This window comes from Octodon degus, unplaced genomic scaffold (genome assembly GCF_000260255.1).
Source record: "Octodon degus isolate 3935 unplaced genomic scaffold, OctDeg1.0 scaffold00186, whole genome shotgun sequence".
NCBI lineage: Eukaryota > Metazoa > Chordata > Mammalia > Rodentia > Octodontidae > Octodon > Octodon degus.
The window spans coordinates 1814804-1836632 of record NW_004524762.1 but is presented as its reverse complement, the minus strand read 5'-3'; the positions used below and the strand labels follow the sequence as shown (position 1 = coordinate 1836632).

Genomic DNA, 21829 nt, shown 5'->3' with positions numbered 1-21829 from the left:
GTTGGAGCCAGCTGAGTACGGACTGAAACCTCCAGTAACTGTGAGCTAAATAAACCTTTCCTTCCTTCATTTTGAGTGTCGGGTATTTGTCCCAGCAATGAGAGAACAGTAACTAAAACATCAGTGAAGACTCTGACCAAAGAGGTTTGCCTTCAGCCCACTCAGTATACATACTCACATACACACACTCACACACACACAACACACACTCACACACACACAAAACACACACTCTCTCACACACACATACCCCTGGGCTGGCACAGTTCTGGCCACAGGAGATGTAGTGGAGAATAAAACAAAAACCATTACTGACACTATATTTCAGTATATGTCCTGTGAAGGGTGGACGAATGACATACACAAATTTTTTAGAGATAACTTTATTTACTTATTTTGTATTTTAGGGAAGGGCCTACAGGGTGTTCAGGATCTCACTACTAGATCAGACTCCTAGTGATCCGCCTGTTTACAGCCTCCCAAGAGCTGGGATTACTTACAGGCGCGCCACCACACCCAGTCTCAATCGCCGTCTCAGCAGGCGGGGGCGGGTGGGGGGAGGCACAGCAGGCAGAGCTGGGAATTGAGAGATAATTTTAAATAATGAAATGTACTATAAATAAAAGCACAACACAGGAAAACATAATGAGAAAGAAAAGGAGAGAGCCAAAGACAGGGGAAGCTGTTCAGCTACACGACCAGAGAAAACCTGTGAAAAAATGAGATCTGTACCAAAGTCCCAGTGTAAAGAAGACCTTCCACAAAACCCTAGGGAACAAAGGACGGGAATCACAGAAGGACTGGGGAGGGAGGGCAAACAGGACAGAAGGCCTGACCACAGGCCCAGTGTGGCTGGCACATTTGTGGGAAGCGAGGAAATCATGGGTGTCTTCAGCAGCCCCAGTGAAGAATCTTAAACTTTACCCCAGCAATAAACAGAAATTGCTGTAATGTTACTTTTATCAAAGCATACTAGGATCTGATACAGAAGTACACAGGTCATTATGTCAGCTGTATAGAGACCAGAACGTAAGGACTAAACATAAAGCAGGGAGCTAAGTCCAGAAATAATATCCTCTGTATGTGCTGACAGGCCCAAGTGAAAGGAGCCGGTGCCGTGCCGAGTACACTTTAGCCACGCCACGGACTTGCTCGCTGTTCACATGCTGGTTTGCATCTAGAGGCTGCAGGCAAAAATTAGTTACAAAATCAGTAATGAGATATAAAACACAGCATACTGCTTCACTTACCCAAATTAGGATCAGTAGGCTGACGTTTCTTAATTTTAGCTTCCGAGATAGCAGAATAATAGGCACAAGTCATCTTGATCAGCCACGTCGCTCGAACCATTGGCACAGAGTATTTAGCTAAATATGCAAAAACATCTTCTTTTTTACTAAGGATAGGAACCTAAAAAGAAATAACATGTATAATAATCACATCTGCATCATTAATACTAACTTACAAAGGGGGAAGCAAAAAAAAAAGTTGGAAGCTACCTGCTGCTATAAAAAAATGTGTCTCGTGAACTTCTAAATGGCACATGCATTTGGGGGCAAGGGTAATTTTAAGACAATATTTGATAAGAAAAATAATCAAAACTATGTTTAGCACAACAGCAAAATGTTTAATCAGCTGTCTTTATAACAAATTATCTTCAAATTCTCAGGTACTTAAAGTTACTCATCAACAAAGCAGAGAAAAATAATTTAATGAGAATCTTCCAGAGATTTATCTCAAAATTGGAAGGGATGGATTAAATGGAAAAACTGTCCCCAGTCTACATTTTATCTATGAATATTTTTTTTAGATAAAGCTTTCTGTTTTTCACAAAAGTAACAACTTCCAGAAAGCTTCTAAAACTGCCTTGAGCCCAAAATTTAAAAGAGAAGCTCAGATGATGGATCAGTGAATCTGCCTAATAAACATGGAGCTAGAAATAGCTGAGTAATTAATTCACTGGTTGGAAGGAGGCACTTGAGGCAGTTAATTATTCTTTCCAGACCACAAAGGTACTATTTAGCAAAAGAGTATCCCAATGTGCCACTGAGTGATTTGAAAGAGTTAATTCACTCTTCTGGAATAACACTTGAATATCCTAGGAATGGCCCGTTCATCTACATGATCTAGTTCCTTTACAAATGTAGAGGAAAAGAGTGAACAAGAGTACATAAGCTGTGGTGCAGCAGGACATGGTTAAAACAGACCACGAGGTGAGACTACATCTGTCCTCCTGCACATCACCTTTGGGTTAAGACCCTCAATCCCAGATTCTTCATTTATGGACTCTGACAATACCAGACCTGTCCACCTCACAAGATGGTTTGAGAAGTAAAGTAAAAGAATAATATGCATCAAAATTATAACAATTCATTTGTTGCCAGGACAGGATTTCTCCAGAGCAGCCAATCAACGTACACACTTGACCGTGACCATCTATGAAGAGGACCCTAGAGATCACCAGGGACAGCGAAAGCCCTCCTCTCCATGCCTAACTGCTACTTGATTTTGAAAACTATTGAAAATCAAGGCTCCAAACTACCTAAATAATTCATAATTCATGGCCTTTTTCTTAGTTCACCAAATTCTCGTTTTTATAGTGGATTTTTCTGCCTCGTATGTTACAAATTTTACTACTCATAACATGCTAAACAGGTAATCCTACAATCAAAAGATCTGTACTTTTTTAAACATGATACCTACACATAATCTAATTATTTCACCTAGTCTTACCAAAGAAATATTAAGCTATTTCAGTGTCAAAGGAAAAGCTACCTATGTCGGACAGTGGGCTGCAGTACACCCATGCACTGCATTTTATACGAAAGCAAAGAGACTTTTGATCACATATAGTTCCTGCCTTGGTGCTGGCTTGGTAAGGCTGCCCCAGGACAGAAGCAGCTACGTTGCATAAACACGACTAACAGGGAGATCAAAAGTACACGGGCCAAAGCTGAAGACTTCCTCTCTACAGACCACAGTGATACGTTTTAGCAAGGAAATTTAGCTTACAAGGCACAAGGCTGAGTTTACTACCATTAAAGTTAGGGACAAGAAAAGCACAGGATTAAATGTTCAGCTCAAGACCTGAGCAACTGCTTTTCACTGGAACACAAAGAACGGTACCAGCGGCTCACACGTGAGCTGCCCATGTCAGGTTGCTTCCTACTCGGATACACATTCAGGTTTTAAGATCAATGCCTAAAATCACAATAAATATAAACTTAGCATTTCCAAAGAAACACTACTGGTACAGTAGTATCTTTTATAGCTACCTAAAAGATTTCTTTTGAACAGCAACTGCCAGGAGCAAAAAATAAATCAATAAAAATTGCAAATGTGTGTAATGTTCAGATGAAATAGCATGCAGCCCTTAGCCACATGCCTTACACTAACAGTACAGGGCATACCTCTGCTGGCAAAACACCACAAGAACTGGCTGACTCAAGTCGAAGGCTTTAAAATTCAGAAGAACATATGTGAAGGAAGTTAATTAATTAAGAAAGACCCATAGCACTGTCAAGCCACAGTTTAAGCCAAATCAGGAAGCAAACACTGCTTGTACCATGTTTTCCTCACCATGATGGAGTCCCATATTTTTCTGTGAAGGAACCATTTAACTTTCTAAGTAGTCCTGAGGCAGTATTTGATTTCTAAATCAATCTAGAGCTGTATCTAAAAGGAATCAAAGATGCCTAATGTATGGCTTGTGCAGCCACAAGAGGGCTTCCTCCTCTCTCTTCAGATTGCACACTCCTATCAGCATCAGCGCCCTCTGCTGGCTAAGCAGGGGATGAGGCGAAGGAATCCCACAGGCCACAGGAAACAGGCTCACCAGGATTAAACAGCTGAAAAGTAGTGAATTGATCAAGAGTTAGAACATCTCCAGGTGCCAGAATGTTCCTTTTCCAAATCAAGACATGACTGTGATAGAATTAGAGGTATTTCACAGGCCTTTCTGTGGCTTCACACTTGACGTGTTGTGCAACATTATAGGAACAGAAAAATAGGCTCAGAGACCTAATGTATCTCACACAGAAAACCATTTTGAACTCCAGGCAAGAGTTCAAAGATGATGTGGGATCATAGGAGGTAAAAATCAACGTTTTTCAGCCATAAGCCATCTCACAGTTATATATCAGAAATAAAAGAAATATTTGAACCTCCTAAAATGAAGAACTTGTGGGGAATGCAATCCTTTACCCAACTCTGAAAGAGCCTTCACCATCCCAAGGAGATGAGAAAGGCTGCAAAGGGGAAGGGAAGGGCTCTTGAAATGCCAAAGAAATAAACACTTCAAGGTATATTCAACAATTTATAAAGAAAATATCTACACTTGCAATGAATGAATGTCAGGGCTTACCTGAGGAACACCTGACTTGGCCAGAGGCAGCTCCTAATAAAGAAAGGAGAACAATGGCTAATACGCTGCACCACAACTCATCTCCCTCCTGAAAGATGAGGGGCCCCTACACCCCTGAAGCAAAAGCATCGACTACGGATCAATATTCACACTCAGAAAACATCTACAAAATGCAGTCTAAAAACTTATTAACAAAGAAAACTCTTACAAAGATGCCAGGCTGGCAATGTGGAGAAAATGAACTATTAGTCAAGTCAAGGAATACTAAAGGCCATCCTGTGACGACCACGTTCTTCAGGTACAATCAATACATGGGCCACAGTGGGACCACAGAGTAACTCTTCGTCATTGGAGAAGCAGCACGAGGTTAGTTACTGGAACTAATTGTGTAGTAGGAGTTGGCTACACAGAGTCGTGCTTTCCAAGTATTTCAGCAGTCTTAAGCCACTGAAATCCATCAAAGGAATCATGTTATGACATCAGGGTAAAATAAAGCCAATGGAAGCTAAGGCATAACTTTTAAAGACTTCAAGAAGTAAACAAATAGCCAAGGAGCTCTCCTCTAAACTGGCCCTATACCACACAGAAATGAACACTTCAGACTAAGAATAGAAGACTGAAGTTTCTAAAACTAAAAGGCTTCAGGGAAGATGAGAAAAGAAACCATGAAATTACTTCAAAGGTATGCAAGAGATCAAGACTAAGAGGGGTGTTTCTAACTCTTTTCCTCAATTTCAAAGAATATTTTATAATTTTGAATTAATCAATATTATTTAATCTATGTATTATTTCCCACTTAAGAATGATCAAAGACAAAGAATGTAATACAACCTCCAACCACCACTCCCAAAACTAAACCCAACTAGTTTGTTTAAATCTCTTTCAAAAAACAAGTATACCCAGAATCATAGCCTTTATCTCACTTGGTAGGAATGAGGCTTAGCTTGAAGCATTTGAATGAATACTTTTAAAGATAAAGAAATAACCTCAAAGCAAGGATCTTTTTATCAAATCTTGGTATCTTGACCTAAAAAATCTAAAGATAGAAAAATTTTTTAAAAATGAAGCCTGTTCCCTTCTCTTCGCTTAATAATCTTGTCTACCTAAAATCACAAATTGCTATGTGAACCATTCAGTTTATAGATGTCTTGGATACCACATGCAATCAAAATAATGGGGAATAGGGCTAAGGGATATATAGCTCAGTGGAAGAGCACATGCCTGGCATGTGCAAGGCCTTAGGTTCTACCCCAGCAATGGGAAAAAAAGTCAAGAAAAAAAACAGAATAGCATAAAGGCTGCACATACCTGGTGCTACAGATCTGCTATGTAGATTTCGGTAAAGTTAGAGAATTTTTTTTTTGATAGACTGTAAGTTATAACAACGTAAGAAATACTTGATACCTTTTTTGCCAAAATAGCAAGTGGTTTATTCCCTGCTAAATCAGAGAACCAACTATGAATTGCACTCTGAGATCGAGCAGTAACCAGCCAGTAATTATCCTTGGCGTTCACTTGAGGCTTCTTCTTTCCGGTATCCTGGAAAGTGTTAAGCTTTAGTTTTTCAGCTAATATGCTGCTAAAATAAGCTCCAATCTGTGGAAAGAAAAGAAGAAAAGGCTTGAAGACAACAAGCAAACATCTCGGCACCATGTAGCTCACCCTTTTGTTTTAGTGAAAATACTCACATAGTTCACACAGTCCAACAGAAAATAAAATAGTAATTTCCAATCGCTGTGACTGTCATACGCCAGCACAACACAGAAACTCACACAGCCCCTTTGTTCCACCACTAACAAGTAGCTAGGGGAATAAAGAACCTACAGAAACCCTCGGTAAGATAACATTGATTACATCTTGAATAAATGTCAAGAGAATGGGCTCTACTTTAATCTTCAGCCATACTTTCTGTTTTTCACACTACACACCCAACAGGAGAGAATTTTTCCCCAAGATGTCATAAGTCTAGTAATCACATAATAATCATTCTTTTCCTTAGTGCATCAAAAAACACTTATTTTTCAAAAGTTAATTTTTGTTTACACTTAATGTTTAAAAAAAGAACTAGGGAACTGTACTGCTAGGTTCCCATCTAGATCCCACTAAAGCTCCTGGGATTGGACGGGTGACTTCTGGAAGGTAACCGGGCTCCAGGGTTGCAGCTGATCTGCTGCTAGGCGCCAGGACTGCTGAAAGGACCCAGTCACTGGAGGTGTGGAAGGAGGGTGCCTGGCCCAGCCCAGCGCCTGCCTTCACACTCTGCTCCCTGGGCACCCGGAAGCGAGCAGCTCGGCCTGCAGCACGCCCCTCGTCAGGCTGCGGCTGCTCTGGAGCCCACGGGCCCGTGGTGGTCTGGACTGCGCGCCACAGCAAGCCTCTCCTCCGTGACGCTGTGGATGTGGGCACTAGGTCTCAACAAGAAGGCAGGCACTAAGACACTGATTCAAATGCTAAAGTACAAAAGGCTCAATAACACTGGGTATGCAGCGTTTTTATTGTACTGTCAGTGTCCAGAGTACAAGTGTTTCAAGAGAGTAGTGTCACCATCTCTGAATGGGGCAGGATGGCCAACTTTTGTCATTTCATATCACCCAAGTTATAAGGTAGACAAGGAATAGAGAAAGGGACAGGAATGTAAAGAAGGGAGGGAATAAAATAACATTCCAAACATCAGGCAATTCATAGAAAATCTATTGGAATTTTCAAGAAGCCTATAAAAGCACCACAGTTGGTCCCTTGAGAATTTTTTTAAAATATGGTCACAGTCTACAATTTGTAATGCTCACAAAAAACTTTGCAAATAGTGACAATTATGAATAAGATAAATGATTTACCCTAATGAAACAAAATAGAAACACTACCACAACAGTCAGAAGGCAAGAAAAAAAAAACTGCAGGTTGGAGCACAGCTGTAAACTATCAGCTACATTTATCCACCAGGATGAAAAGCTGGTATAATCTTTTTTTCCTTGTAGTGTGAACAAGTACCCCCCGCTCTTTAACTGATGTGTGATTTAAAAGTCAGCATGCTGATGTAACACGACAGTAAAAACTGGTGAGTAGAAAAAAGAAATAAGCTTGAGCTTTTCTTTTTGCAAACAACTTCATCGTACTTTTTAAGGAAACATTTGCAGAAATTCCAATGAACAAACAAAGTGCAAAACTATAGCAGAGTCATTGTAAACATGCAGCCAACAGGCCTGGTGTGGCGGCGCACGCCTGGAGCGCCAGCACTCGGGAGGCTGAGGCAGGAGCATGCCAGCTGAGCTACACAGTAAGTTCACAGCCACCCTGAACTACACAACAAGAACCTAACCTCAAATAAATAAATTAATAACATGCAGCCAGTAGCCAATTGCTTAATGTGGAATTTTTCACTTTATACAGTATTTGGTCTTTGTACCTAGGGAAATAAAAACCTAAAGACTGCATTTTACCACTAAAGACTGCATTTTATTTAATAGTTCTCTTATTTGCAATTATGTATGAACACTTTAATCACGATACACAAAGAACTAAAAAGAAGAAAGTGGGCCAGTGAGATAACTCAGCAGACCAAGCTCCTGCTTCAGCAAGCGCAGGGACCAGGGTTCAATCCCCAGTACTGCATGCTGTGCTAGCCCTGCCCCTGGGCACACCCGGGCGTGGTGGTGCACACCTGTAATCCCAGCACTGGGGAGGCTGAAACAGGAGGGTCACTACGAGTCCGAGTCTCAGTTTATGACTATATAGTCTTCTATCTAATGACAACAAAGGAACATGGTGCCCTCCTGTTTTAATTCCTGCAACCACATCTCCTACTAAACAAATGCATAACTGACAGCAAAGTCAAAATTCCCATGCAAGCAAGAGAGGAGGAAAAGCATGGTAGGGCTCAAAACAATCAAAACATGCTTATAACACTTACTTTTATGACATTAATATATACACATTGTACAACAAAAATTATATATCATAGAAAAATATTTAAGGATTTCACTCCAAATCTACATGGCTCCCTTCAAGTACTGATTTGCTTAGTTTTCTCCACTGTCTTTTGCGTTTAAGTGAACAAACATGAGTAAACACATTTCTCTCTTTTCTGGAAAGAGAAAGAGCTTCTTCATTCATTTTTATAGACCCACAATAATGATTACATGGCTATCCATCTTTCGTTTAGTCAACTACTGTTAATGGACATTTGGAGCATCTGTTCCCAAATTTTGCTATTAAATGATGTTAAAATAAACAACCTTTCACATTTGTTATTTCTAACATATGCAAATACAGCTTTAGGATAAGTTTCCATAATTCAGACTGTACGATTCTATGATTTTAGCAATCATGGCCAAATTGCCTTTCAAAGGTTTAGAGCAATTTACAGCCTTTAAAAAAACTTAAGATTACATTTATCTGGGTGTTCTGACACACGCATCTGCAACCCCAGCACTGAGGAGGCTGAGGCAAGAGGATACCAGGTTCAAGGCCAGCCTTGGCTACATATGGAGATCAAAGCCAACCTGGACCTCATAGCTACAGTCTGTCTCAAAATATAAATTCTTTTTTTAATTTAAAACTTGTTTCCATTCAAAGCTAGGTGCTATTTAGAAAATATTTCATTTAGGAAGAACATGGGGAAAAATGTTTCTGAGTTACACAATGATTCACATATTTCATGTTTATTTACTTATTTATTTTATGTATTTAGCACAGGGTCTACAGGCTCTCACTACACAGATCAGACTTGTAGCGATCCTCCTGTTTTCAGCCTCCCAAGTGCCGGGATTACAGGTGCATGCCACCACGCCCAGCCTCAATCGCTGTCTCAGCATGCCGGAAGTCGAACCCTGGTCCATGTGTCTGCCTGAGCAGGCATTATAATCCACTGAGCTTCCTGGCTGGCCCTATCATATTTCATATTTATGAAATCAACTCTCAGAAAGCTTAAATTCTTGAATAAATTTCACAGGAAAAGTGATCAAAGTTGTAATAGGTGTTACTTTTGTTTATTCAGTTATTTAAAATTAGCATAACACTTGACACTGAGAATGAAAACAATCTAGCAGCTCCTATGAAGCAGCAGAAGACATGCACATTCTTCTGTGAACAAAACCGGCCCCCTAAATTCCCGCATCAGTGTGACTTCACTGGTAGATGGGCCTTTGCAGGTATTTTAGGTTACATAAGGTCATATGGTGGGGGACTGAAACAATATGCCCGTGTCCTTCTAAGAGAACGGCACAACAAGGGTGACCACACAGTGAGGAGGCAGCCAGCAAGAAGCAGCACTTCCGTCTTGAACTTCAGGAACTGGGCTTGAGAAAAGAAACTTCTCTTATTACAGTGCCCATTCTGGCATTTTGTTCAGCCCAAACAGAGTAATAAACCTCCAAACCAAGGAACATGCTTCTGGGAATTTACCCTAACAAACAGAAGCTGTTTGTTCAAAAATGACTGTAACCTCTCTTAGGAACAAGAAACTGGCAACAAGCTAACTGACATATACAGAGGTTTCAGTCAATTACAGCATATAAATAATGGAATGCTATCTCCTCATAAATTATTATTATGAATATTTCAGCCAGAAGAAAAAGGGTCTACAGAATGTTTCATTTTTAAAAGACAGAGGAGCAAAAGAAGATAAAGAAGTCATGGAGGCTCGTGGCCACAAAACAAATGAAACCACTTAAATGTCCAAGAGTGTATCTTTAAAAATGGTGAAATGCCAAATGTTACATATTTCATGATTTTAAAAAGAACATAAATCACATGCTCATAACTGTACTTATAAAGTGTACAAAAATTAAAAACTACAAACCTAAAAATAATGTGCTTCATCAGTGGGGTCATCTGCAGAAAATGGTATTTTCTTTCATATCTCTTAGTTTAGTTAATGCCTTAAGAAATTATCAGTTATTTAAGTGTGTATACACGTATGCACACACAAAACAGGACTCAGAATGATACACAGGGCTTTAACGTATATCTCTGCCGAAGGCAAAAAGAGCAGTAATTCACCTGTTTTTTAAAATTTCTTCTCATTTGTACATTTGGTGTTTTTAATTTTATAACACAGAAAGTATTTTGATATTCACACAATAAAAATTCTTTTTTTTTTTTTATTTTTTTTAATTTATGGGGGGGGCAGCTCAGCCAACCAGGGGGCGGGGCTGGCTGGCATGTGGTGCTGGGGGATTGAACCATGGTCCCTGTGCTTTGCTAAGCTTGTTCTAAGTAGGTGCTCTAGACCACTGAGCCATCTCACCAGCCCCACACAATAAAAATTCAATAAGTTTAAAAATCCTTAAAAGAATACAAAACAATTCTAGTTACATATATAATTGATACATAACCACACAAAACAATGCATTTAATTCAGGAAAATGTTTAATTAACAGGTTGACTATATATTTACTGTAAATCTAAGATTAAAAAGTACCCTAGAAAAATCATAAATTTTATGTAATAACTTTGCTTTTGAGCTAGCACTGGTATAGTTTATTCTGGAACTTCATTGTGTGCATCATAAGATACAGCAAACAAATACATATGTTCATTTTCTAGAGCCACACTTCTCATTTCAGGAAAAGGAAGATAAAGACAGACTAAGACAAGAAATACTCTGGGGTACTGGCAGGTACGTAAATTAAAGAAAACATGCGGATTAGTTTGCATTTCTGCCCACGCTAAGGCCAAGAGTAATAACACTCCACTACCCGTGAGCACTCTGGCATCCAGGGATGAGGCAGGAGAGGGAAGGCCAGCCGGACCTGGAACACGGTGTCCCACAGGAAGGACGTTCTCAGAAACTGATGCGGAGGCCAAGTGAGACCACGGGAAACTGGCCCCCAAGACATGGGACAAGCTGAGCATCCAAAGGAAAACTACTGTGAAGGGGTTGAGCCACAATGCATTAAATTCTAGAAAACTGGGTGAGTCCAGAAGAATCCCAAGTAATACTTTACAAAGATACAAGAAAGCTCTTTACGAAAGAATGTCAACTAATGCATGCAGCATTCCACTCAGTGACAATAAAGGAAAAAAATAATTACTGAAGTATGGCACTTAAAAACCTGGCACTTTCCAACTGCAAGCTAGTAAGTCACTCAGCAGAGACCATCTATGGTGCTAAAACTATGAAATTTACTGGAGGTGATATTCTCATGGTATTAAAGGTATCACTGGTGCACACGTACACTGAAACAACACAAGTATGGCTCATTATTTATACAAATTTAAGTTCTTGTGTATTAGTATAAAATAAAGAGCGTTATTTAAAAAGTGATCACTGTAGGGACTGGAGATGTCACTCAGCGATAGGACACACACTCAACATGCATGGAGCTCTCCGTGCAATCTCCAGCATATGAAAACATGAAAAAAAAGCAAGGGAAGGCAGACAGTGCGGTAGCAGGTCAGACAGTACAGTGACATGATTGATAGCTAACATAATCCTTGACTGGATCCTGGGGCAGGACAGTACGGAGGACAACACTCTGAATATGGACTGTGGTTTAAATCCCACCAATTAACCAGTATTACTGTCTCTCAAGGGAGAGGCACTTTTTCAGAAGTTATGGGGAATAGCCAACGTGTGTTACCTTTGATGGGTTAATTACAATATTTCTGGCGGAGCCATGTTCATCTCCTGTGAAGGCCGGCTGGTTGCTGAAGCCTTGCTTTACATTCACAGCAGTGAGTTCATCCTATTCAAAAAAAGGTATTGATTAAGGAAGGGATGGAGAGGTTTGCCCTTCACCCAGACACCACAGCCTAAGTAAGAGCTGGGCCTGATGTACCCTCTAAGAGACCCACTAAGAAAATAACCAAAGAGAGAGAAGAGGAGGTGGAGTTTTCACCATCATGTAAACGCAGAGAGAAAGGCCAACGTGCCAAGTTACTCTTCCAACTTGCAGTTTTTTGTCTGGGTCAGGCAGGGCTTCACTATGCAATTGAAGCTCGCCTTGAACTCACTGGGGAGCCCAGACCGAACTTGAACTCACAGCAACGCTCCTCCACCAGCCTCCCAAGTGCTGGGGCTACAGGCCTGCACCAGGTGGCAAGTTACTGTGGACTCTAGCTGTAGGGTGACAGGGATTAATGCATTCTTTGTTTTTTTGGGGTTTTTTTGTTTGTTTGTTTGTTTTTGCGGAACCGGGGATTGAACTCAGGCCCTTGGGCTTGCCAGGCAAGCACTTATTCTACTGAGCTATCTCCCAAGCCCCTAGTGCATTCTTTTAACTTGTCTCTCAACTTAGAAATGTTTAACTTAAAAGTAGGAAAAAAGAAAAAAGAACAACTCCCACCATGTGAAATAAAAATTATTAGGTTCTGAACTAGCAGTGTTCATGAGAGTCCATAGTTTTAACTTGCCCTTCCTTGCTGGCCCCTACATTATGTTCAAGAAAGCTAGCACACCTGATCTACCCAACCCTGCAACAGGCTGAAGACAGACAGGAAGGGTGCCCAGCAAAAACCTCATGATTCTCATCACACAACTCCCAGCTTGCACCTGGGGGACCCAGTAGCTTGGCACTCCTTGGCTCACTGGATCCCTACCAGCTCTGAGGTAGGCAGCAGGCATGAGTCTTTGTGCCCATTTAACAGATGAGCAAAGTAAGGCTCCCACAGCTCATGTGGCAACTAGGCAATGCCAGCTCTGAAATACTATCTTCTAAATTCTAGACTAGAGAGAGAAATTTCTGCCACCATGTCACCAAAGAACAAATGTCACATGAAAACATGGTCTAAAAATACAAAGCCACAACTCCTACACTTCTTGAGAAGATTTCCTAGTGGATGGATAGAGGAAAACTTTCCAAGGTCACAACACAGCAATAACATGGCCTTTAAAAAAAATAGACGATATGACTGGGTCATGGAACCAAATCAGAGTCCCTAAAATAGAGACTAAAAGAACAGGAGGAAGAGGTTGGAGATGAAGCTACTTTCTCCTCCACTCACTCAACGCCAAGAAGCGGTCTTGGTGACAGCTGGAGTAATGGCTGCCACAGCACAGCAATGAGAGCACACCTTCTCCTCCATCAGTCATCGCTGCACGGGAAAAACGGAAAACAGCAACAGCTCAACGTCATTGCTATGACCGTCAGGAACTTTTAGGACATAAAATAGTTTATGACATGTAAGCACCTGACCAGTACAGAAAGGTCACTTTGGCTGAGAACTGAGGTCTCCTGGAGTTACGCCACGTAACTTTACTTAATGATGTGTGTTCTTACTAATACCTTGGCCAGCCACTGCTTTGGCGGGCTTTCAAGAGACCCTGCTGCAGGAAATGGAGTTCTATGGTAATCAAGTCTCCTCCAGGCAAAGAAGGTCACAGAAACAGCGATGCACACAGCGCATGAACAGCCAGCACATGACGGAGGACACCTCAAAGTGCCCCCACATTCTCAAATTAACTGTTAAAAATTCAAGCCAAAACTACATAAATGCATGTTTTTAAGTCAGAAAGATTTCAGTCAACTTAAATGAAACAAACACAGTAACAAAATTTTCTGTAGTCTCGGAATGTACAGGTACAAACGGGATCACGGGGGGGGGGGTAGGATAAGAAGATGAAATATGCATTTACCTTTGATTTACCACTGCATAATTAAAACAAACATTAACTGAGCAACACCATATGTTTTTACTAAAAATATATTCTGGCTTAATCAAGAGGAAATGTTTGAAGCTTTCAAGATGAGCTAGCCCTACCTAGTGCAGATTCACTTTGTATTCTAAATGGATACTAGCTCAGTTAACTCATCTCTTTATTTGACTACTGATCACTTTAGGTCGGCTTCTTACAGCAGCTATGGAAAAGGTGGTAGAAACTACACATATCAAAATTTATATCCTGACAGTCTGCTCTCTAAAGTTGCCAAAGAGTGAAAACTGAGAGCAAAAGTTCAAGGAGTTAAGAGTAAGACTCAAACCCCAGAATGGATTATTATCGCCGCCATTTAGACCCCAGAAACGCACCGCAGATTCCTTCACAGGAAAGCCACTGTGCTCCAACCTTCAGAAGGCTTCAGACCCTGGCCTGGGAGTGGGGAAGACACTGCATACTTAATGGCATTAAATGCTTCAAGAGGTCAGAAGAAAAGGTATCTTGTTACATGAAAATCAAACAGAAAACTTTGTCCTTTTATATTTCCTAGTGGTCCTGGAGATTGAACTTGGGGACCCCTACTTTTTTTAAGAAAGGGGTGTCACTAAGTCACTATGTTGTCCATGCCGAGCTCAAACTTGTGATACTCTTGCCTCAGCCTCCCAGAGTGCAGGAATTACTCAAAGGACAAACGTTTATGTCACTGCTCTGTAGAACTTTGCCAAGTCTATTTAAAAATAGTAAAGAGAAAGGCTAGGTTTTAAACAGTGTGTTTCTAAAACCCCTCAAGCCAGAATCTATAAGGGACATAAAGAGTTTCCCTCTTCAAAGATTTTTCTTTAATAAAAGAGAGAAATAGGGGCCAAAGTTCTTGAAAAGGCTTTTATTAGAGGCTTCAACTTGTTCTGCAACAGCTCTGGACAATTCTCCTAACAGATCCATCAGTTGCTACTTTGCCTATTTGCAAAGGTGAGACAAAGGAGGCTCAAAGCCCACACACAACACACAACAGCCAATCAGGATCTACTCCTAGGTCTGTGCTCTGGGCATGAGACCAACAGTCCTGAAGGTTTTCCCACAGAAAAGAATTCCATATTAAAGGCTGAAGTTGTTCCCTTTGTAAGTACTACATATATATAGTAATATATATATATATATATATATTATATATATAATATATATAATTTTTTTAAATAACCAGTGGAAGGTATTCATGATTTCAGAGATAGTTCTAAATGCATGCATTCACGATTAGCCACACCTAGGGCAAAAAAGTTGTCTGGCCCTGTGTAAGACCAAGCATGCACTCGGTCAAGAGACAGCAGATGTCTGTCAGGAGATTATGGTGAAAGAAGACACATTTCTTTCTTGCCACTGGCTTCAACTAAAATACAAGTCACAGAGCATTTCTAGGGAAACAGATGTCCAGACAAACAGAAACAAAACTGTAGAGAACAGCTCCTGCTAACACGCAGGCTGGTGCTCACACCGCACTGTCACGCTGCTCCGGTGGGGGGAAACCTACGGCACACGTGCTGCAGGTGGCTGTTTGTTAGCACTTTTAAAGCTTCGTGTCACTGCCCTACATTGTTAAAAAACAACAAGACCCTGGATGCGCTGGTCACAATCCAAATGAACCCATAAATCTCATGCATTTACCTTGAACTTCAGAGAATGATCTTATTTTCTGGATCACTTTCAAAGCAATCTTTTCATTTCAATAAAATATTTCACTGAGAAAATGAAAACATTTGGATGCTAGTTTAGAAATTTTTTAAGCTCTTTCTCACTCAAGAAACAAAAAAAAAAGTACAGCTTAGCACAATTTTCATTGAGCATCAGAAGGTCAAATAAATGGCACAGAAAAGCAGTGCACGTATACACACTCATTCTTGACCTCTCCCATCATCAGCATCTAATGCACAGAATACTGCTGAACGCCCATTTTCTCAGTCACCTCATCACCTATAAAACTAACTCCCTGCCCATTCAATGAATCAGACAAATGTCCACCAGTAATGACAATGACACACAAGTAGAAACATGTAATTCTGCACTTGCCAATCTGAGTGTGTTAACACAAATCTCAGAATTTTTTTGAACAGTGATGCCATAAGTTGCCCAGCTTGGCCTCAAAGCCGTAAACCCTCCCAAATACGATTTCAGGCATACACCTTCACCCCCAGCCAAAGTGAAACTTCTAAAAACAGTTTTATAATTACTCCTCCTGGCCTTATCCATCACTACCTCCAAGGAGTCTTCTCTCAGGACCCAAAGGATATCTACAGACCCCAGTTTGAAAAACCAAGCTATGATCATTTCTCAATTATATTTAATGGCTGTTAGGCAACACTTAAAGTTGTTGAATAAACCCAGTGCATAAAGGAAGAATCTTTTACCCTCCTATTTCATTAACCAATCCTAATTATGCATCTCTCAAAATGTATCGCACATTTATTTCTCCTTTCAAACACAGTACACGGTCACTTGCCTAACTGTGGCCCCTGTCCTCACAGGCCCTGCCACTGCTCCTCTCTCATCCCATGCCCTCTGTCCAGCCTGCCTTCAGGCCCCAGATGGATTTGCCTGACACATCTGCATAACCCTACCCAAGCCTCAGAAGGCTTTCTCCTTTTCCCCACTAAAGAGGCTAAAGCAGTAGGTAGCACCACTCTATACAGACCTGCAGTAACATCCCTGGTCTTTTCTCCACCTAAATCTGCCAGGAATCAAAACACCATTACCTAGGCCTGACACTCAAAGCCTGCATTCCAGTCCATGCTTCTATTCTAAGTGTTAGAATCACAAAGCTCTCAGTTTGAATGCAGAGCCCTCGCTCAGGCCTGAGATCACAGTAACTGACCTCTCTATACCTTGGTCGCTTGGTTTAATAGAGGATAAGAATAACTTACAGAGCTGAAATTACATAAGATAAGGTGCGCAGACTTTAGCACACTGCCTGGTCCATTAGTAAGTGCCCTATAAATGGAGGCTGCTGTTGGTATAGCTGTTTTCTACTGTTATATTTTAACTGTCACTTAATCTTCTTGATTATTATGTGTCATTTCACATACGTTGCCTTTTCAACCTCTACGCCTTAGATCATGCCATTTCTACCCTTCCCCTAAATTATGATCACAAAATCTTCTGCTTTCTGTGAACAACAACTCAGGACTGCTGCTCATTCCATCAACAAACAATAGTAAATCTAGCACTGCACTAACTACTGGTGATTCTGGAAACACAGAGCACACTAGAGGAAGGATAACTGCCTCAGAGAGAAGCTACCTAGTCAGAAATAAGGCTTCACATAGTCTGGGAAGTCAGACACTACTCGCTGGAATGTTGCCTCTGAACTGGGCTCTATGAAGTAGAAGTTAACTCTGACAGGAGACCCCTGACAATGCAGAAGTTCTGACTTTCTCTATGAAGAGATTCAATATTGACTAGAAAAAGGACGTGAAGACTTTTGGACCTAGACTGTGACTCCTAGAGTAACCATTAAAAGAGAGAAAAAAACTGAAATCTCATTAGGTAAATTATAGGTGTAGTTTAATAACCCAAAGAACGCAGGATACACAGAAAACAATGAAATGCCGGGCCCAAATCCAGCCTTAACAGTAACTGTATTCAATGCTGGTTAAATGGCCACAGACTAAGATTTCAATTCAAAGACAGGGATTGGTAGAAGGGATTAAAAACTAAAGCAAAGCTCAACTACGTCTTGTGTTTAAGTGCAAAGATAACAGTAGCACCTTGGTTCACAACGGCTTCTGTGCACAACCAATTCCATTCTCAAAAGCACTCAACAAAATTTCACTTCCGTTTGCAAACTCCACTCTGGGTGACAAAACACTCTAGCTCTCCTCCCCTCACAAGCACAAATGGGGCCAACGTGCCCACATTTGTTTCAGAAAACAAATTTGTGGACCAAGATACCACTGTACTTTAAAGACAGATAAACTAATGATAAGTGGATAGGAAAAGATATATGCTATGCAAACAATGAACACAGGAGGGCAGGAATAATTATATTGATAAGCTGAAATAGAATTCAAGACAAGTAGAACTATCTAAGATTAAGAGGTGCACGTTACAGTGATAAAAGGATCTGTTTTCAGAAAAGAGAACATTAGCAACGCGTGTCTAGCAAGAGAAAATCTGGGGAAAGGCCTGTAGATAGTTGGTGCGGCTGAGAACATGGAAGAAGGCTGTCAAGCAGGAGCCAGGCTGAAACGGTGAAAGGGAGAGACTGTGCAGGGTCTGCAGACGACATGTAAGACTTGTGTCATTAGCGCAGCGGTCACTACGTCTCACACCTGTAATCCCTGCTTCTTGGGAGGCCAAGGCAGGAGGGTCACAAGTCTGAAGCCTGCCTGGGCAGCTTCATGAAACCCTATCTCCAAAAACAAAGTGTGGCGAATGTAGCTCAGGGGCAAAGCACTTGTCTGCCATGTTTGGGGCCCTGGGTTTGATGCCAGGGGGTGAAAAGAATAGTCAAGGTTTTAAGTAAGGACATGGTATTCAACTAAGAAAGGTCTTCAGTGTGGAAAACTGAACAGGATAGCAGTCAAACTGAGAGGCTAGGGACAAAGCAACTGGGACCAGTTAACACAGATAGTATAAGAGATAACAGGAGCTTAAGTCAACATGGTGACAGAGACAGAAGATGATATGGAGGGATGTTTAGGAGGAAACTCAAGAGGGTTTAAGCTGACTGACAAGAAAGGATAGAGTACAGTTGTCATAAAAGCTGCATTGGATCTTACGGAATGCTAGGCTTCTGGAACGGCAACACCTCCTCCTACAGGACAGAGCAGTGTTAGGGGGGCTTTGAGGGGAAGGGAAGAGGATCACAAGCTCAGTTTTAAACATCAAACATTGTAGGTGTTATGGTTGATTCATTGTGTCAGCGTGAGAAGTTCAGAAGGTTAACTAAGTGACTCAGTAGTTCAGCATCCTAGGGTGTAGAGGACCTGCCCTAGCTCAGCTGCTTATGCCCTCAGATGTTCTAGTGGTTCATCCACTGTGTGAACTTAAGACGTTTAAGGGCCTGCCAGATAGCTCAGCAGACTAAAGCACCTGCTTAGGCAGGCTCAGCGACCAGGATGCAAGTCCACAGGGTAAAATGTTTCTCATAGGGACTTAGAAATAGAGGCTTAGACTGCAGAGAAGTCTTAAGAGTTCTAAGGTTGTTTTCTCCGCTTGTTTATGTGTAATCTCTCAAGCCAGCAGATAGCAGAGATCACTTAGAGGTAGGGAAAGAGGAGAAAAGGGCCCAAAATAAATCCCAGGGAAAATTTACTGATTTAAAGGCCAGTGGAGGAGGAGAAGCCTTCAAAGGACACCAATATGGCATAGCCATCCAAGAAGAGAACAGAAGGAAACTAGAAGTGTTCTACCTCAGAATCAATCTAAGGAAAAAAACTGCTTTGTAGACAGCGAAACAGGACCAAGTGCTGCTAGGAATATGGCTATCACCTGTGACCTGAGAGACAGTTCTCACTAGAATGAGTGCAAAATCCAAAGTGGATCAAGCAGATAAGCTAGTGGAAAGTGAAGTGGACAAAAAGTACAGGATGCATCTGCAAAAGTTTGAAGAAAGAGCAGAGAAACTGGAAAATGGGGTCCTGGGGTGGAGGAAGCATTAACACAAGTGAGCCTGGCTCATGTTTCACTGACAACAGAAAGAAGCCAATGAGGGAAGCAGTTGGACATACCAGAAGAAATAAAGTTGGTTGATAACTAGAAATCGCTTAAGAAATACCATAGCAGCGTAGTATATATAACCTGACTCAGATTCTAGAAGACAGTGTCCAGTACCAGGCCAACCTGAAACAACCAGGGAGGGGGAGAGGTGCTGGAGATGAGTAGAACCGGGTCTCCTAAAAACACAGTCAAAACCCTGTGCATGTCATCTTATTTGGAAATGAGGTCTTTTCAAAGGTATTTCAGACAAGCTGAGGTTAGACTGAATTAACTTAATGTGGATGCTGTCCTGAGACAAGAAAGAAACAACACAGAGAAAGACAGTAATGGGAAGACAATGCAGGGCCTGGAGAGTTCTGTTGCCTGTGGCTAGCAGAAGCTAGAGGAAGAAAGGAAAGATCCCTCTCCAACCCCCAAATAAGGCACTGGAGGGTCCATGGTCATGCCAATACCTTCCTCTTAGACTTCTAGCCTCCAGAACTACTGGGACAGAACATTTCAAGACAGACTTTGGTGGTTTGTGACAGCAGTCTTAGGAAAGTGAACCACACGATAGGAAAAGGGAGGCTCTACTCTCTCCCTCTGGGCAACACATTTGCATCAGAGTCACACCTGAACACCAGCTCTGTACATCCACATCATTTACATTGCTATTAATATTCACCCCCCACGAGAACCACACCTGCAGGCTGCCAATCACTCACTATGGGAACCTGAGCCGAAACCAGAGGATGTGAGCCTAACAAAGAACAGCAAGCGCAGGCTTTGTGCCTCTACCGAAAGCAGAAGACAAAAGAAGAAAAAACTTGCAGCCATGATGAGGCTGCTCTAAAGCACTAAAGCAGTACACTGAGGCCCGTCTTCGGGACCGCCAAGTCATTTACAGAGGATGAGTCCACTGTACCTGGTGAGAGGCGAGAGTCCCAGGGAGCAGCAGAAGGAAGCAGGCCTTTAGGTGGCCACGTGAGGATCCAGTCCACTGGGTTCTCCAAGACAGTAAGGCCTCTGAGAAGAGCACAGCACATTTCAAACTGACCTAACTTAGAATCCTGGCTCCCTTCCTCTTTGTGAAGTGGAGACACCCTGTCTCCTTCAGATGCCCATTACAAGGAATAAGAGAACATCACGTGTGTCGGAGTCAGCAGGCTCCTCAGCCCACACTAAGTAGTACTTTAAACATGGAATCACTGCGCCAGCCAGGCATGGTGGCACACATCTGTAATGGTAACTAGTCGGGAAGTTGATGCAGAGGAATCACAAGTTCAAGCCCAACATCAACAGTATACTGAGACCATTTCCCAAAAGGGAAGGACCACTGGTGTCATTTAGAAGTATGACCTTTTGTATGCCCGCACATTTAAGAGCAAAAGTGCACAAGAACGGGTGTTTAGAAACTTTCCAAAGAATCAGTGGAAACGTACCCCACAGATAAACACACACTCAGAAGTGCCAATGCCCACGGCTGTGAGGGTGAACCTTTCAGAGCTTTCAATGACACAGGTATACCACCACTGCCCTATGTCAACCTCCCTTGTCCGACCCAGAAGTGACCTCCTAGGCAGGTAGCTCGTCCTCCCTCATCTCAACATGGGAAAGCTTTTGATGCCAGGTATATCTAAATATATGTACTATGGGGTAGCATTTCTTCCACACTGATCTAAGTACTTGTATCCTACTAATTCATACTCAAATTCCATTCACATACATGTCACCCACCAAAGTCAAGCACTTGATATGGCTCTCAAAAAAACTCCTGGAAAACTGCAGGAAAAGAAAGTTGAACTTTTTAATTTTCACATTTGTAAGGCAGAAAAGAGGACCCAAGCATACATTATCCGCTAGTTTCTCCTGCCCAGAACTGTATTTCAGGCAGCCTCGAAAAAAACAGTGTTCTCTTTAGAGCTTCACTGCCAAGGCAAGCCAAAAGGCCCTATCTGCTTTTGTACTGTAATCAGGCCTAATGATAATTCTTCCCTTTTTATTATAATTTCACTTAGTACTTACCATTCTAGTTGGGGGGGGGGCTGAAGGCAGAGAGGACAATCACAAGCCCAGGTTTTTACCCACTGAAGTTGCCTGTGGAGCTGACTAGCTCACAGTTACCCATGCATGGGCCTTTCAGTTGTCCCTGGGCTCCATCCTCAATTATACCTGACCCCAAG

General features: G+C 41.6%; 1 protein-coding gene across 1 annotated transcript in view; it reads right to left on the bottom strand.

Moving 5' to 3' along the window:
• The window catches only part of Med12l (mediator complex subunit 12 like), a 327698-nt gene that overhangs the window by 287418 nt on the left and 18451 nt on the right, over positions 1–21829 (bottom strand). The window contains exons 3-5 of the mRNA XM_023704067.1: positions 11944–12048; positions 5768–5959; positions 1251–1410 (exon numbers count right to left, since the gene is read on the bottom strand). Of these exons, the coding sequence (XP_023559835.1) occupies positions 1251–1410; positions 5768–5959; positions 11944–12048 (457 nt within the window). The remainder of the gene's footprint in view (positions 1–1250; positions 1411–5767; positions 5960–11943; positions 12049–21829) is intronic.